Source organism: Bombina bombina, chromosome 3 (genome assembly GCF_027579735.1).
Source record: "Bombina bombina isolate aBomBom1 chromosome 3, aBomBom1.pri, whole genome shotgun sequence".
In the NCBI taxonomy this organism is placed as follows: Eukaryota; Metazoa; Chordata; class Amphibia; order Anura; family Bombinatoridae; genus Bombina; species Bombina bombina.
In genome coordinates, this window is record NC_069501.1 from 1038091396 (window position 1) to 1038108506 (window position 17111).

Genomic DNA, 17111 nt, shown 5'->3' on the forward strand with positions numbered 1-17111 from the left:
TATATTGATGACGTGTTCCTCATCTGGAGGGGTAGTGAAACATCTTTGCGTGAGTGGGTGACACGTTTGAACCTCATGGAGTCTCCTATACGTTTTAAGCTTGAATATGATTTAAGTTGTGTACATTTTCTTGATTTAAATGTGTTCAAGGTGGATGAATCAGGCAAATTGCGGTTTGGTACATCCTTGTACACTAAACCCACGGACCGCAACTCTTTATTAGATGCCAGAAGCTTCCACCCTGCACACCAAAAACAGAATTTATGTTTACCTGATAAATTACTTTCTCCAACGGTGTGTCCGGTCCACGGCGTCATCCTTACTTGTGGGATATTCTCTTCCCCAACAGGAAATGGCAAAGAGCCCAGCAAAGCTGGTCACATGATCCCTCCTAGGCTCCGCCTTCCCCAGTCATTCGACCGACGTAAAGGAGGAATATTTGCATAGGAGAAATCATATGATACCGTGGTGACTGTAGTTAAAGAAAATAAATTATCAGACCTGATTAAAAAACCAGGGCGGGCCGTGGACCGGACACACCGTTGGAGAAAGTAATTTATAAGGTAAACATAAATTCTGTTTTCTCCAACATAGGTGTGTCCGGTCCACGGCGTCATCCTTACTTGTGGGAACCAATACCAAAGCTTTAGGACACGGATGAAGGGAGGGAGCAAATCAGGTCACCTAGATGGAAGGCACCACGGCTTGCAAAACCTTTCTCCCAAAAATAGCCTCAGAAGAAGCAAAAGTATCAAATTTGTAAAATTTAGTAAAAGTGTGCAGTGAAGACCAAGTCGCTGCCTTACATATCTGATCAACAGAAGCCTCGTTCTTGAAGGCCCATGTGGAAGCCACAGCCCTAGTGGAATGAGCTGTGATTCTTTCAGGAGGCTGCCGTCCGGCAGTCTCGTAAGCCAATCTGATGATGCTTTTAATCCAAAAAGAGAGAGAGGTAGAAGTTGCTTTTTGACCTCTCCTTTTACCAGAATAAACAACAAACAAGGAAGATGTTTGTCTAAAATTATTTGTAGCATCTAAATAGAATTATAGAGCACGAACTACATCCAAATTGTGCAACAAACGTTCCTTCTTTGAAACTGGATTCGGACACAAAGAAGGCACGACTATCTCCTGGTTAATGTTTTTGTTAGAAACAACTTTCGGAAGAAAACCAGGTTTAGTACGCAAAACCACCTTATCTGCATGGAACACCAGATAAGGAGGAGAACACTGCAGAGCAGATAATTCTGAAACTCTTCTAGCAGAAGAAATTGCAACCAAAAACAAAACTTTCCAAGATAATAACTTAATATCAACGGAATGTAAGGGTTCAAACGGAACCCCCTGAAGAACTGAAAGAACTAAATTGAGACTCCAAGGAGGAGTCAAAGGTTTGTAAACAGGCTTGATTCTAACCAGAGCCTGAACAAAGGCTTGAACATCTGGCACAGCTGCCAGCTTTTTGTGAAGTAACACAGACAAGGCAGAAATCTGTCCCTTAAAAGAACTTGCAGATAATCCTTTCTCCAAACCTTCTTGAAGAAAGGATAGAATCTTAGGAATTTTTACCTTGTCCCAAGGCAATCCTTTAGATTCACACCAACAGATATATTTTTTCCATATTTTGTGGTAGATTTTTCTAGTTACAGGCTTTCTGGCCTGAACAAGAGTATCAATGACAGAATCTGAGAACCCTCGCTTTGATAAGATCAAGCGTTCAATCTCCAAGCAGTCAGTTGGAGTGAGACCAGATTCGGATGTTCGAATGGACCTTGAACAAGAAGGTCTCGTCTCAAAGGTAGCTTCCATGGTGGAGCCGATGACATATTCACCAGGTCTGCATACCAAGTCCTGCGTGGCCACGCAGGAGCTATCAAGATCACCGATGCCCTCTCCTGATTGATCCTGGCTACCAGCCTGGGGATGAGAGGAAACGGCGGGAATACATAAGCTAGTTTGAAGGTCCAAGGTGCTACTAGTGCATCTACTAGAGTCGCCTTGGGATCCCTGGATCTGGACCCGTAGCAAGGAACCTTGAAGTTCTGACGAGAGGCCATCAGATCCATGTCTGGAATGCCCCACAATTGAGTAATTTGGGCAAAGATTTCCGGATGGAGTTCCCACTCCCCCGGATGAAATGTCTGACGACTCAGAAAATCCGCTTCCCAATTTTCCACTCCTGGGATGTGGATTGCAGACAAGTGGCAGGAGTGAGTCTCCGCCCATTGAATGATTTTGGTCACTTCTTCCATCGCCAGGGAACTCCTTGTTCCCCCCTGATGGTTGATGTACGCAACAGTCGTCATGTTGTCTGATTGAAACCGTATGAACTTGGCCTTTGCTAGCTGAGGCCAAGCCTTGAGAGCATTGAATATCGCTCTCAGTTCCAGAATATTTATCGGGAGAAGAGATTCTTCCCGAGACCAAAGACCCTGAGCTTTCAGGGGTCCCCAGACCGCGCCCCAGCCCACCAGACTGGCGTCGGTCGTGACAATGACCCACTCTGGTCTGCGGAAGCTCATCCCCTGTGACAGGTTGTCCAGGGACAGCCACCAACGGAGTGAATCTCTGGTCCTCTGATCTACTTGTATCGTCGGAGACAAGTCTGTATAGTCCCCATTCCACTGACTGAGCATGCACAGTTGTAATGGTCTTAGATGAATTCGCGCAAAAGGAACTATGTCCATTGCCGCTACCATCAAACCTACTACTTCCATGCACTGCGCTATGGAAGGAAGAGGAACAGAATGAAGTATTTGACAAGAGTTTAGAAGTTTTGATTTTCTGGCCTCTGTCAGAAAAATCCTCATTTCTAAGGAGTCTATTATTGTTCCCAAGAAGGGAACCCTTGTTGACGGAGATAGAGAACTTTTTTCTACGTTCACTTTCCACCCGTGAGATCTGAGAAAGGCCAGGGCAATGTCCGTGTGAGCCTTTGCTTGTGGAAGGGACGACGCTTGAATCAGTATGTCGTCCAAGTAAGGTACTACTGCAATGCCCCTTGGTCTTAGCACCGCTAGAAGGGACCCTAGTACCTTTGTGAAAATTCTTGGAGCAGTGGCTAATCCGAACGGAAGTGCCACAAACTGGTAATGCTTGTCCAGAAATGCGAACCTTAGGAACCGATGATGTTCCTTGTGGATAGGAATATGTAGATACGCATCCTTTAAATCCACCGTGGTCATGAATTGACCTTCCTGGATGGAAGGAAGAATTGTTCGAATGGTTTCCATTTTGAACGATGGAACCTTGAGAAACTTGTTTAGGATCTTGAGATCTAAGATTGGTCTGAATGTTCCCTCTTTTTTGGGAACTACGAACAGATTGGAGTAGAACCCCATCCCTTGTTCTCCTAATGGAACAGGATGAATCACTCCCATTTTTAACAGGTCTTCTACACAATGTAAGAATGCCTGTTTTTTTATGTGGTCTGAAGACAATTGAGACCTGTGGAACCTCCCCCTTGGGGGAAGCCCCTTGAATTCCAGAAGATAACCTTGGGAGACTATTTCTAGCGCCCAAGGATCCAGAACATCTCTTGCCCAAGCCTGAGCGAAGAGAGAGAGTCTGCCCCCCACCAGATCCGGTCCCGGATCGGGGGCCAACATCTCATGCTGTCTTGGTAGCAGTGGCAGGTTTCTTGGCCTGCTTACCTTTGTTCCAGCCTTGCATTGGCCTCCAGGCTGGCTTGGCTTGAGAAGTATTACCCTCTTGCTTAGAGGACGTAGCACTTGGGGCTGGTCCGTTTCTGCGAAAGGGACGAAAATTAGGTTTATTTTTGGCCTTGAAAGACCTATCCTGAGGAAGGGCGTGGCCCTTGCCCCCAGTGATATCAGAAATAATCTCTTTCAAGTCAGGGCCAAACAGCGTTTTCCCCTTGAAAGGAATGTTAAGCAATTTGTTCTTGGAAGACGCATCCGCTGACCAAGATTTTAGCCAAAGCGCTCTGCGCGCCACAATAGCAAACCCAGAATTTTTCGCCGCTAATCTAGCCAATTGCAAAGTGGCGTCTAGGGTGAAAGAGTTAGCCAATTTGAGAGCATGAATTCTGTCCAAAATCTCCTCATAAGAAGAATCTTTATTGAGCGCCTTTTCTAGTTCATCGAACCAGAAACACGCTGCTGTAGTGACAGGAACAATGCATGAAATTGGTTGTAGAAGGTAACCTTGCTGAACAAACATCTTTTTAAGCAAACCCTCTAATTTTTTATCCATAGGATCTTTGAAAGCACAACTATCTTCTATGGGTATAGTGGTGCGTTTGTTTAGAGTAGAAACCGCCCCCTCGACCTTGGGGACTGTCTGCCATAAGTCCTTTCTGGGGTCGACCATAGGAAACAATTTCTTAAATATAGGGGGAGGGACGAAAGGTATGCCGGGCCTTTCCCATTCTGCCGGAGATGTTCCAATTTAAATTTAAATGTAATCACATCAGGTTCAGCTTGTTGAGAAATTTTCCCTGAATCTGAAATTTCTCCCTCAGACAAAACCTCCCTGGCCCCCTCAGACTGGTGTAGGGGCACTTCAGAACCAATATCATCAGCGTCCTCATGCTCTTCAGTATTTTCTAAAACAGAGCAGTCGCGCTTTCGCTGATAAGTGGGCATTTTGGCTAAAATGTTTTTGATAGAATTATCCATTACAGCCGTTAATTGTTGCATAGTAAGGAGTATTGGCGCACTAGATGTACTAGGGGCCTCCTGTGTGGGCAAGACTGGTGTAGACGAAGGAGGGGATGATGCAGTACCATGCTTACTCCCCTCACTTGAGGAATCATCTTGGGCATCATTTTCTCTAAATTTTGTGTCACATAAATCACATCTATTTAAATGAGAAGGAACCTTGGCTTCCCCACATACAGAACACAGTCTATCTGGTAGTTCAGACATGTTAAAAAGGCATAAACTTGATAACAAAGTACAAAAAACGTTTTAAAATAAAACCGTTACTGTCACTTTAAATTTTAAACTGAACACACTTTATTACTGCAAATGTGAAAAAGTATGAAGGAATTGTACAAAATTCACCAAAATTTCACCACAGTGTCTTAAAGCCTTAAAAGTATTGCACACCAAATTTGAAAGCTTTAACCCTTAAAATAACGGAACCGGAGCCGTTTTTATATTTAACCCCTTTACAGTCCCTGGTATCTGCTTTGCTGAGACCCAACCAAGCCCAAAGGGGAATACGATACCAAATGACGCCTTTCAGAAAGTCTTTTCTATGTATCAGAGCTCCTCACACATGCATCTGCATGTCATGCTTCCCAAAAACAAGTGCGCAATAGAGGAGCGAAAATGAGGCTCTGCCTATGATTAGGGAAAGCCCCTAGAGAATAAGGTGTCCAATACAGTGCCTGCCGGTTATTTTACATAATTCCCAAGAATAAAATAATTCCTCAAAGCTATGAAGTATAAAATATGCTTATATATCAATCGTTTTAGCCCAGAAAATGTCTACAGTCTTAAAAGCCCTTGTGAAGCCCTTTTTTTCTTTATGTAATAAAAATGGCTTACCGGATCCCATAGGGAAAATGACAGCTTCCAGCATTACATCGTCTTGTTAGAAATGTGTCATACCTCAAGCAGCAAAAGTCTGCTCACTGTTTCCCCCAACTGAAGTTAATTCCTCTCAACAGTCCTGTGTGGAAACAGCCATCGATTTTAGTAACGGTTGCTAAAATCATTTTCCTCTTACAAACAGAAATCTTCATCTCTTTTCTGTTTCAGAGTAAATAGTACATACCAGCACTATTTTAAAATAACAAACTCTTGATTGAATAATAAAAACTACAGTTAAACACCAAAAAACTCTAAGCCATCTCCGTGGAGATGTTGCCTGTACCACGGCAAAGAGAATGACTGGGGAAGGCGGAGCCTAGGAGGGATCATGTGACCAGCTTTGCTGGGCTCTTTGCCATTTCCTGTTGGGGAAGAGAATATCCCACAAGTAAGGATGACGCCGTGGACCGGACACACCTATGTTGGAGAAAACAAGGTGTCATCACCTCCCAGCTCACCAGAGTCCTGAGAAACAATAGTGAGCTATCACTACGTACCACTCAGTTGGAGGAGATGGGCAAAAAATTGAGTAACAGAGGGTATGCCAGGGCTGAAATTATTAAAACACAAGAGAGGCTATGTATGGATGGCCCCAAAGAACAGAGCAAAGCTAAACACGAACAGCTCAACCTGGTTACCACCTATACACCTGGTAATGAAAAGTTGACAGGAGCAGTGCGTAAACACTGGCCGGTCGTGGAGACTGATCCAACGCTACCTTTTCGGAACATGCCACCTCCGAGATTGGTCTATCGCAGAGCCAAAAACCTCAGGGACCATTTAGTAAAATCGGATCCTATCAAACACTATCATAAGGAATCATGGCTTAAAACCTCTAAAATGGGGTGTTTTCCCTGTGGTAATTGCACTACATGTAATAGCATGACTCGGGGTAATTCGTTCCAGCACCCACATTCAAACAAGAGGTACAAGATAAACCATCGTCTGAGTTGCATGAGTAACTATGTAATATACATACTGATTTGCCCTTGTTCCAGTGTATATGTGGGTAAGACGATTACCCCCTTCCGTGATAGGATGGCGAACCATCGGTGTGCAATTCGTGCTGCATTGAAATCTGGCGAATCAGATCAGCCAGTGGCAAGCCACTGTGTGGCATTGAAACACTCCGTGTCAAGTATTAGGTCCATGTTAATTGACCACGTCCCCCCCATGCCACGAGGGGGTGATAGGGCTAATAGACTGCTCCAACTCGAAAGCAGATGGATCCACAGGTTGGACACATTGGTCCCTAAAGGCCTCAACACCTCACTGGACTTTAGTCCATTCTATTAATACCACACTGAAGAGTTATTGCCCTGGACATATCTAAATGATAGCTCACTACTCACTAAAAAGTTTCTATCTGTACCCCAGGGTGGCATGATGCTGCAATGTATTTAGATAATTATGTTGCTTAATGCACCTACTAATGACCTGCACCAGGGGTTACAAACGTAATAATGATACAGTTAATAGTGACAGTTTTCGCTTATCTTCATCTGTAATATGTATCATGTATTGTATTGACAAGGTGTTATGTTTCTTTTATGCTCTTGCCTTTACTGTCTGGTCTGGCATTTCGTGCCCATTCTTTAAGGATGGCCCTTAGATTGGCCTCCTTCTTTTTCTGAGCTTGACAGTTTTTCCGCATATAGAAATTACACATTTGGATCTATCATCCAACAGACTATGTTCTAATATGCCATTTAATAATACGTTTCTAACAACATTAATGTTATGTCGGTAAACCGCTATGTCAAAATATTAAATACGCTATACATATTGTGGATTGTTTTGGTTGCTATTAGCAACAAGTACACATAGACGTCCCTGATAGTAATCTGTATGCGTGATTAAGTCACTCCCTACTCTGACGCGTGTGGCTATCCAACGTCGCTATGGCAACGCCGTGCCATGCGTCATCACGCTAGGCACGCAGCGTGCGTACGTGACGTCATTGCCATGGATGGGAAGACGCGAGTGGAGGCATGGCGGTAATTAGTTTGCTCACATCTTTAAAAGGGGTATGATTTTAAATGTGTGTCATATTGATTTTAAGTGTGCTGCATATTCGTTTTGTTACATGCTGACATTTGACAAAGGCACGTATTGGTGCCGAAACGTTATGTCTTTTTAATGATTTCTAAATAAATTGTAATAAATTTTTATATTTTATACCAGTGAGTGCCTGCATTTTGTGGACGTTGTGGATTATTTACAGCAGAGCACCGTGGCATTTAAACAAGTGGTGAGATTGTGCTTTCCCCTCAAGGAACTGTATATATTTATATATTTATATATATATATATATATATATATATATATATATATATATATATATATATATATATATAAAGAATAAAAACCAATTATGCTTACCTGATAATTTAATTTCCATCTGTGGGAGGAGTCCATTGCTTCATTCATTATTTGTGGGAATTAGTAACCTGGCCACCAGGAGGAAGCAAAGACACCCCAGCCAAAGGCTTAAATACCTCCCCCACTCCCCTCATTCCTCAGTCATTCTGCCAAGGGAACAAGGAACAGTAGGAGAAATATCAGGGTATAAATGGTGCCAGAAGATTAAAATCAAATTTAGGTCCGCCCACCGGAGAAACTGGCAGGGGCAGTGGACTCTCCTCCCACAGATGGAAATTAAATTATCAGGTAAGCATAATTTATGTTTTCCATCTTAATGGGAGGCGAGTCCACTGCTTCATTCATTACTTGTGGGAACAAATACCCAAGCTCAACTGAGGGCACCAAAGCCTGCAGAACCCTTCTCCCAAAAGCTGCTTCCGCCGAAGCAAAGACATCAAATTTATAAAATTTTGCAAAAATATGTAAAGAAGACCAAGTGGCCACCTTACAAATCTGCTCCATAGAGGCCTCTTTCTTAAAGGCCCAAGAAGAGGCCACAGCTCTAGTTGAGTGAGCCGTAATCCTCTGAGGAGGCTTGTGTTCCGCTGCCAGACGGATTATATTCCTCAACCAAAAGGATGGAGAAGTGGCAGAGGCCCTCTGCCACCTACATTTCCCTGAATACACAACAAATAAGGACGAAGTCTGTCTGAACTCCTTCGTGGCCTGAAGATAAAAGTTCAAGGCCAGAACCACGTCCAGATTATGAAGTAACCTCTCCTTTGAAGAAGGGGGGTTAGGACACAAAGAAGGAACTACTATTTCCTGATTAATGTTACGACTCAAAGGAAGGAAACAGTGCGAAGAACAGCATTATCGGCATGAAAAACTAAGTAGGGAGGCTCACATTGCAAGGCTGCCAACTCAGAGACTCTGCGTGCCGATGCAATAACCAGTAGGAATAGGACTTTCCATGAAAGGATCTTAATGTCAAGCTCATGCTTAGGCTCAAACGGAGCCCTCTGCAAAACCTTAAGAACCAAGTTTAAGCTCCAAGGAGGAGCCGAATTCCTAAAGACAGGTCTGATACTAAATAGAGCCTGAACAAAGGACTGAATGTCAGGAAGCTCCACGAGCTTCTTATGCAAAAGTACAGATAAAGCCGAGATTTGTCCCCTTAAGGAGCTGGTGGCAAGACCCTTATCCAGACCGTCCTGGAGAAAGGCCAAAATCCGGGATACCCTGACCTTGTGCCAGGGGTATCCTCGTTCCTCACAACAGGACAAGTAGGTCCTCAACACCTTGTGGTAGATGCATCAAGTGACTGGCTTCTCGGCCTGAACGAGAGTGTTAATCACTCTCTCCAAGAATCCTCTCTTGGCTAAGACTAGACGTTCAATCTCCAAGCAGTCAGCCTCAGAGAATCGAGATTTTGATGTAAGAAAGGACCTTGAACCAGCAGATCCCTGCGACGAGGTAACCTCCACGGAGGAGATAATGACATCCCCACCAGATCCGCAAACCGCATCCTCTGCGGCCACGACGGAGCAATCAAAATAGCCGAAGCTTGCTCCTGCTCGATGCGGGCCACTACACGAGGTAGAAGAGGCAACGGTGGAAATATGTAAAATAGGTTGAAGTCCCAGGGCACCGCCAAGGCATTTATCAGGTCCGCCTGGGGATCCCTGGATCGCGACTTATATCTGGGTAGCTTGTAATTAAGTCTGGACGTCATGTGATCTATCTCCGGCTTCCCCCATCTGTTGCAGATCTCCGTGAACACCTCAGATCTCTGCGAACACCTCGGGATGGAGAGACCATTCCCCTGGAAGAAATGTCTGTCTGCTCAGAAAATCTGCTTCCCAGTTGTCCACACCCGGAATGTGGATCGCTGAGAGCGAGCAATTGTGAATCTCTGCCCATTCCAGAATCCAAGATACTTCCCTAATGGCTAGGGTACTTCTCGTACCCCCGATGGTTTATGTAAGCCACCAAGGTAATGTTGTCGGACTGCAATCTCATGAATCGGGACGACCCCAGGGGGGCCAAGCCCTCAAAACGTTGAATATCGCTCCAAGTTCCAGAATATTTATAGGTAGGCTCGATTCCTCTCGAGTCCATCTGTGGTCACAATCTCCCAGGATGGTCTCAAGAAGGATGTCCCCTGAGACAGCTGCCCCGGTCGGGTCCATCAAGATAGGGACTCCCTCACCGGTCGGTCCAGAGATATCTGCTGGGACAGATCTGAATGATCGCCGTTCCATTGTCTCAACATGCACAGCTGAAGAGGTCTGAGATGGAACCTGGCGAATGGAATGACGTCTGTGCTGGATACCATGAGCCCGATCACCTTCATACACCTGGCTACAGATGTCCTGGAAAATGTCTGAAGAGCTAGACAGTTGGACGCTAGCTTGCAACGTCTCTGATCTGTCAAGAATATCTTCATGACTGAAGAATCTTTTATCGTACCCAGGAATTCCACCCTGTTGCTGTGGACCAAGGAACTCTTCCCTTCATTTATCTTCCACCCGTGGGATCGAAGAAGAAGAAGGAGGAGAGCCCTCAAGTGATCCTCCGCAAGACTGTAGAACGGAGCCTGGACCAGGATATCGTCCAGATAAGGTGCCATAGCAATCCCTCTGGCTCTCGCTACCACGAGTAGAGCTCCTAGAACCTTTGTAAAGACTCTTGGGGCAGTCGCCAGACCAAATGGAAGGGCCACAAACTGGAAGTGCTGGTCCAGGAAGGCGAATCTTAGAAACCTGAAGTGATCCTTGTGGATTGGAACGTGAAGGCAAGCATCCTTCAGGTCTATAGTCGTCATGAATTGCCCCTCTTAAAACAGGGGCAAAATTGACCTGATCGTCTCCATTTTGAATGATGGAACTGACAAAAACTTGCTTAGGGCCTTTAGGTCCAGAATTGGATGAAACGTGCCCTTCTTTGGGACCACGAAAAGGTTTGAATAATACCCCAGACCTCTTTCTGCCGGAGGGATTGGGATGATTACTCCAAGAGATGAGAAATCCATCACACACCCCAGGAAGGCGTCTCTCTTCTCTGGTCTTGAAGATATGTTTGAAAGGAGGAACCTGTCTCTGGGAGGATATGATTTGAATCCTATCCTGTAACCCTTGGCTACGACGTCCAGAATCCAAGGGTCTATAACATCTTTTCTCCAGGCCTCCGCAAAAAGAGATAGTCTACCCCCCTACCTGATCTGAGGACGGATTGGGGGCCGCCCCTTCATGCCGACTTTGACTCAGCTGGCTTCTTGTTCTGCTTGGACTTGTTCCAAGAGTTAGCTGGCTTCCAAGATTCCTTGGACTGCTCAGACTTTGCAGCAGGCTGCTGGCGCTGAGACTTGTCCGCACGAAAGGGACGAAAAGTAGACCCCTTAGGTTTAGTCTTCTTATCCTGAGGCAAGAAGACACCCTTGCCACCCGTCACTGTAGATATGATGGAATCCAGGCCCGGGCCAATCAAAACTTTCCCCTTGAACAGGAGGGAAAGCAAACAAGACTTGGAAGTCCTGTCCGCAGACCACATCTTTAACCATAAAGCCCTGTGAGCTAAAACAGAAAAACCTGATGTCTTAGCATTCAGGCAAATAATCTGCATGTTAGCATCAGAAATGAACGAATGCGCTACCCTTAAGGCCTTAATTCGTTCCTGAATCTCTTCAAGGGGAGTCTCCACCTCGACCATCGCTGACAAAGCATCACACTATTAGGTAGCCGCACCTTCCACCTGAAGCGACTGCCGCCACCGGTTGAAAAACAAACCCAGTGAGTTGGAACATCTTCCGCAACATGGACTCCATCTCTTTATCGTTGGGTTGCTTGAAAGAAGAGCTATCCTTAAGAGGAATAGTCGTTCTATTAGCAAGCATGGAGATAGCACAATCCACCTTAGGGGCGGTTCCCCACAGATCAAGGTGCGAGTCTGGAACGGGGAATAGCTTTTTAAAAGAAGAGGAGGGGGAAAAGGACGAGCCAAGTTTCTCCTATTCATTCTTAATAATATTAGCCATCTTGATGGGAACCGGGAAGGCCTGAGGCACTACCCTGTCCTCGTACACCCTATCAAGTTTAGGGATCGAAGGTTCCTCCGGTAGTTTCGTTTCCGGAACCTCCAACGTAGCAAGCACCTCTTTCAGCAGGAAGCCCAAATGCTCCATTTTAAACTTAAAATCTGGTTCCTCCGCAGACGGAGGCCTAGAAGTAGCCGATTCCGACCCAGAAGTGACATCCTCCGATAAGTCAGAGTTGTCCTCCTCAGCAGATAATCTGAGATATCCAGCGGAGTCGAAGACCCCTGAGACGGATAGCAATGCCATACCTTCCGCTTAGGAGGGTGAGGCAGCGCATTAATGGCCGCAGAAATCGCAGCCTGTAACTGATCGGCTAAGTCAGGCGGCCATAGGGTCCCTCTCACGGGAGGATTAGTAGTGCCCTGGGGAACTGCTTGTGTAATCGGAGATGAGTGCAGGGAACGCACCTCACGGGGCGGAGAACCCTCAGAGGTGGATGGCTAAATATTCTATTCTTTTTAGATTTAGCAATATTGTCAAAGCATGTAGAACAGAGTTGAGTAGGCGGTTCAACTGGAACCTCCTCACAATATACACAGTTAATAGGTTTAGAGTGAGTTATCCTCTAACATATCAGAGTCCTCCATAGCTTGCGCCTTTATTACGGACTTGATAAAAAGTTAAATGGCACGTTATATCCCAATGGCTGGGGTACTCACCACCTCCTATGACCCAGACTACAAGAAACAGCTTTGTCTCCTCCGAACGCAAGTCGAGAAAGAGGAAGTTACAGAGGCCACATCCAGTCACTTGGAGTGCCAGCAGGACAGCCCATGCACTCGAGAGAAGAACGCGCCAAAAAAACCTGCCTCAATCTCTTGCTAATAGAACTGACTGTTCCACACTGACAGAGCCTCATCTCACACAAATGCAGTATAAAACACAATAAATATGTTATGCACAATAAAATCCCCCCTGTTCAATAACCCCTTTCAGAGGCTATTACCCTAGATTCTATAAATATAAAGGAGCCACACATTGACCCTGTCTTCTTACGTTATCATATATATATATATATATATATATATATATATATATATATATATATATATATATATATAAATGAAACGATCTTACCAGAATCAACGCCATGGAACAGGAACACGGTCTTTCAAGTGTGACAGCGTAGTAGCATCGCTCCTGACATGGACTTGAAAGCATAAAAGCAGGCAGCGAAACTCGTCAATACTGAATGCTAATGGAGCTGTAAATCTGAGTCGGGATGGGTTCGCAGAAAGACTCTCCCTGCATCTCCGGACTCTAACATTCATCCATGCTCTCACTGAGAGGCTGACAGGACTACTTAAAACTTCAGTCCCATTTTGAAGAGTACTACCCTCCATAATAGACTACTCTGAATCTTCCAACACTTCTCTGCCAACTTCCTGTGACGAAAGGCAAAGAATGACTGGGGGATGAGGGGAGTGGGGGAGGTATTTAAGCCTTTGGCTGGGGTGTCTTTGCCTCCTTCTGGTGGCCAGGTTCTTAATTCCCACAAGTAATGAATGAAACAGTGGACTCTACTCCCATTAAGATGGAAAAGAAGAGAAATTAGAAAGTTGTTTAAAATTGTATGCTTTATGTGAATAATGAACGTTTAATTTTGACTAGACAATTCCATTAAAATCAAGACAGGACATGGAGTTTACCATCACTTTAAGGAACGTTTGCCAAAGCCCTATAATATGAAAGGAAAGCAACTATATCAATATTACCAGTAGGGATGCATCCAGTCCCTTGACATGATGGACAGGTTATACTGTCTCGGCCAGTAAACTCCACATAAGGAAACTGAGCAATATCTTCCTCTCTGTCTTTTCCATCCAGCAAATCATCAACCTCTTGTTCCTGTGATTCCTTAGCCCGCTTCAAGAATTTTGAATGCTTGGTGTATGCAGAAGCTATAGAGCCCATTGTGTCTGTTCAGCATCTATTTTGGAGAAGAAGAATAAAAATTTATATGTATAGATGTTAAGATTTTTAAAGCAACTTAAATCAAAATTTGTACTTTTAAGAGACCCCATTACAACAGATTAGAATTTCCATACAAAAACATACGCCTAGATTACGAGTTTTGCGTTAGAGGCTGTGTGGTGCCAACGAGCAGTTTATGCTCACCGCTCACTTACAGACAGCGCTGGTATTATGGGTTTTTACAAACCCGGCGTTAACCGCAAAAAAGTGAGCGTAGAGCAAAATTTAGCTCCACATCTCACCTCAATACCAGTGCTGCTTACGTTAGCGGTGAGCTGGCTAAACGTGCTCGTGCACGATTTCCCCAAAGGAATCAATGGGGGAGAGCCTGAGAAAAAACCTAACACCTGAAAAAAAGCAGCGTAAAGCTCCTAACGCAGCCCCATTGATTCCTATGGGGGAAAACATAATTTATGCTTACCTGATAAATTTATTTCTCTTGTGGTGTATCCAGTCCACGGATCATCCATTACTTGTGGGATATTCTCCTTCCCAACAGGAAGTTGCAAGAGGATCACCCACAGCAGAGCTGCTATATAGCTCCTCCCCTAACTGCCATATCCAGTCATTCGACCGAAACTAGCCGAGAAAGGAGAAACCATAGGGTGCAGTGGTGACTGTAGTTTAAAATTTAGACCTGCCTTAAAAGGACAGGGTGGGCCGTGGACTGGATACACCACAAGAGAAATAAATTTATCAGGTAAGCATAAATTATGTTTTCTCTTGTTAGGTGTATCCAGTCCATGGATCATCCATTACTTGTGGGATACCAATACCAAAGCTAAAGTACACGGATGAAGGGAGGGACAAGGCAGGTACTTAAACGGAAGGGACCACTGCCTGTAGAACCTCTCTCCCAAAAATAGCCTCCGAAGAAGCAAAAGTATCAAATTTGTAAAATTTTGAAAAGGTATGAAGCGAAGACCAAGTCGCCACTTTGCAAATCTGTTCAACCGAAGCCTCATTTTTAAAGGCCCAGGTGGAAGCCACAGCTCTAGTAGAATGAGCTGTAATCCTTTCAGGGGGCTGCTGTCCAGCAGTCTCATAGGCTAAGCGTATTACGCTCCGAAGCCAAAAAGAAAGAGAGGTTGCCGAAGCCTTTTGACCTCTCCTCTGTCCAGAGTAAACAACAAACAGGGAAGATGTTTGACGAAAATCTTTAGTCGCATGTAAGTAAAACTTTAAAGCACGGACTACGTCCAAATTATGTAAAAGACGTTCCTTCTTTGAAGAAGGATTAGGACACAATGATGGAACAACAATCTCTTGATTGATATTCTTGTTGGAAACTACCTTAGGTAAAAACCCAGGTTTTGTACGCAGAACTACTTTATCTGTATGGAAAATCAGATAAGGAGAATCACATTGTAAAGCTGATAACTCAGAGACTCTACGAGCCGAGGAAATAGCCATCAAAAACAGAACTTTCCAAGATAAAAGTTTGATATCAATGGAATGAAGGGGTTCAAACGGAACTCCTTGAAGAACCTTAAGAACCAAGTTTAAGCTCCATGGAGGAGCAACAGGTTTAAACACAGGCTTAATTCTAACCAAAGCCTGACAAAATGCCTGGACGTCTGGAACCTCTGCCAGATGCTTGTGCAAAAGGATAAACAGAGCAGAAATCTGTCCCTTTAAAGAACTAGCTGATAATCCTTTATCCAAACCCTCTTGGAGAAAGGACAATATCCTAGGAATCCTAACCTTACTCCATGAGTAATTCTTGGATTCACACCAATGACGATATTTGCGCCATATCTTATGGTAGATTTTCCTGGTTACAGGCTTTCATGCCTGTATTAAGGTATCAATGACTGACTCGGAGAAGCCACGCCTTGATAAAATCAAGCGTTCAATCTCCAGGCAGTCAGTCTCAGAGAAATTAGATTTGGATGATTGAAAGGACCTTGTAGTAGAAGGTCTTGTCTCAGAGGCAGAGGCCAAGGTGGAAAGGATGACATGTCCACCAGGTCTGCATACCAGGTCCCGCGTGGCCACGCAGGCGCGATCAAGATCACTGATGCTCTCTCCTGTTTGATTTTGGCAATCAGTCGAGGGAGCAGAGGAAACGGTGGCAACACATAAGCCAGGTTGAAGAACCACGGTGCTGCTAGAGCATCTATCAGCGTCGCTTCTGGGTTCCTGGACCTGGATCCGTAACAAGGAAGCTTGGCGTTCTGGCGAGACGCCATGAGATCCAATTCTGGTGTGCCCCAACGATGAACCAATTGAGCAAACACCTCCGGATGGAGTTCCCACTCCCCCGGATGAAAAGTCTGACGAGTTAGAAAATCCACCTCCCAGTTCTCTACACCTGGGATATGGATCGCTGATAGATGGCAAGAGTGAGTCTCTGCCCAGCGAATTATCTTGGAGACTTCTAACATCGCTAGGGAGCTCCTGGTCCCCCCTTGATGGTTGATGTAAGCCACAGTCGTGATGTTGTCCGACTGAAATCTGATGAACCTCAGGGTTGCTAACTGAGGCCAAGCTAGAAGAGCATTGAATATTGCTCTTAACTCCAGAATATTTATTGGGAGGAGTTTCTCCTCCTGAGTCCACGATCCCTGAGCCTTCAGGGAATTCCAGACTATACCCCAACCTAGAAGGCTGGCATCTGGTGTTACAATTGTCCAATCTGGCCTGCGAAAGGTCATACCTTTGGACAGATGGACCCGAGATAGCCACCAGAGAAGAGAATCTCTGGTCTCTTGATCCAGATTTAGCAGAGGGGACAAATCTGTGTAATCCACATTCCACTGACTGAGCATGCATAATTGCAGCGGTCTGAGATGTAGGCGAGCAAATGGCACTAGGTCCATCGCCGCTACCATTAAGCCAATCACTTCCATGCACTGAGCCACCGAAGGGCGCGGAATGTAGTGAAGAACACGGCAGGAATTTAGAAGCTTTGATAACCTGGACTCCGTCAGGTAAATTTTCATTTCTACAGAATCTATCAGAGTTCCTAGGAAGGAAACCCTTGGGAGGGGTGATAGAGAACTCTTTCCCTCGTTCACTTTCCACCCATGCGACCTCAGAAATGCCAACACTATGTCCGTATGAGATTTGGCAATTTGGAAGTTTGACGCCTGTATCAGGATGTCGTCTAGATA

General features: G+C 44.9%; 1 protein-coding gene across 3 annotated transcripts in view; it reads right to left on the minus strand.

Moving 5' to 3' along the window:
* The window catches only part of TMEM106C (transmembrane protein 106C), a 373766-nt gene that overhangs the window by 293642 nt on the left and 63013 nt on the right, over nucleotides 1–17111 (minus strand). For all 3 annotated transcript variants that reach the window (XM_053708252.1, XM_053708251.1, XM_053708249.1), the window contains one exon: nucleotides 13737–13951. In XM_053708252.1, coding sequence (XP_053564227.1) covers nucleotides 13737–13935 — 199 coding nt within the window. In that variant the 5' untranslated portion in view covers nucleotides 13936–13951. The remainder of the gene's footprint in view (nucleotides 1–13736; nucleotides 13952–17111) is intronic.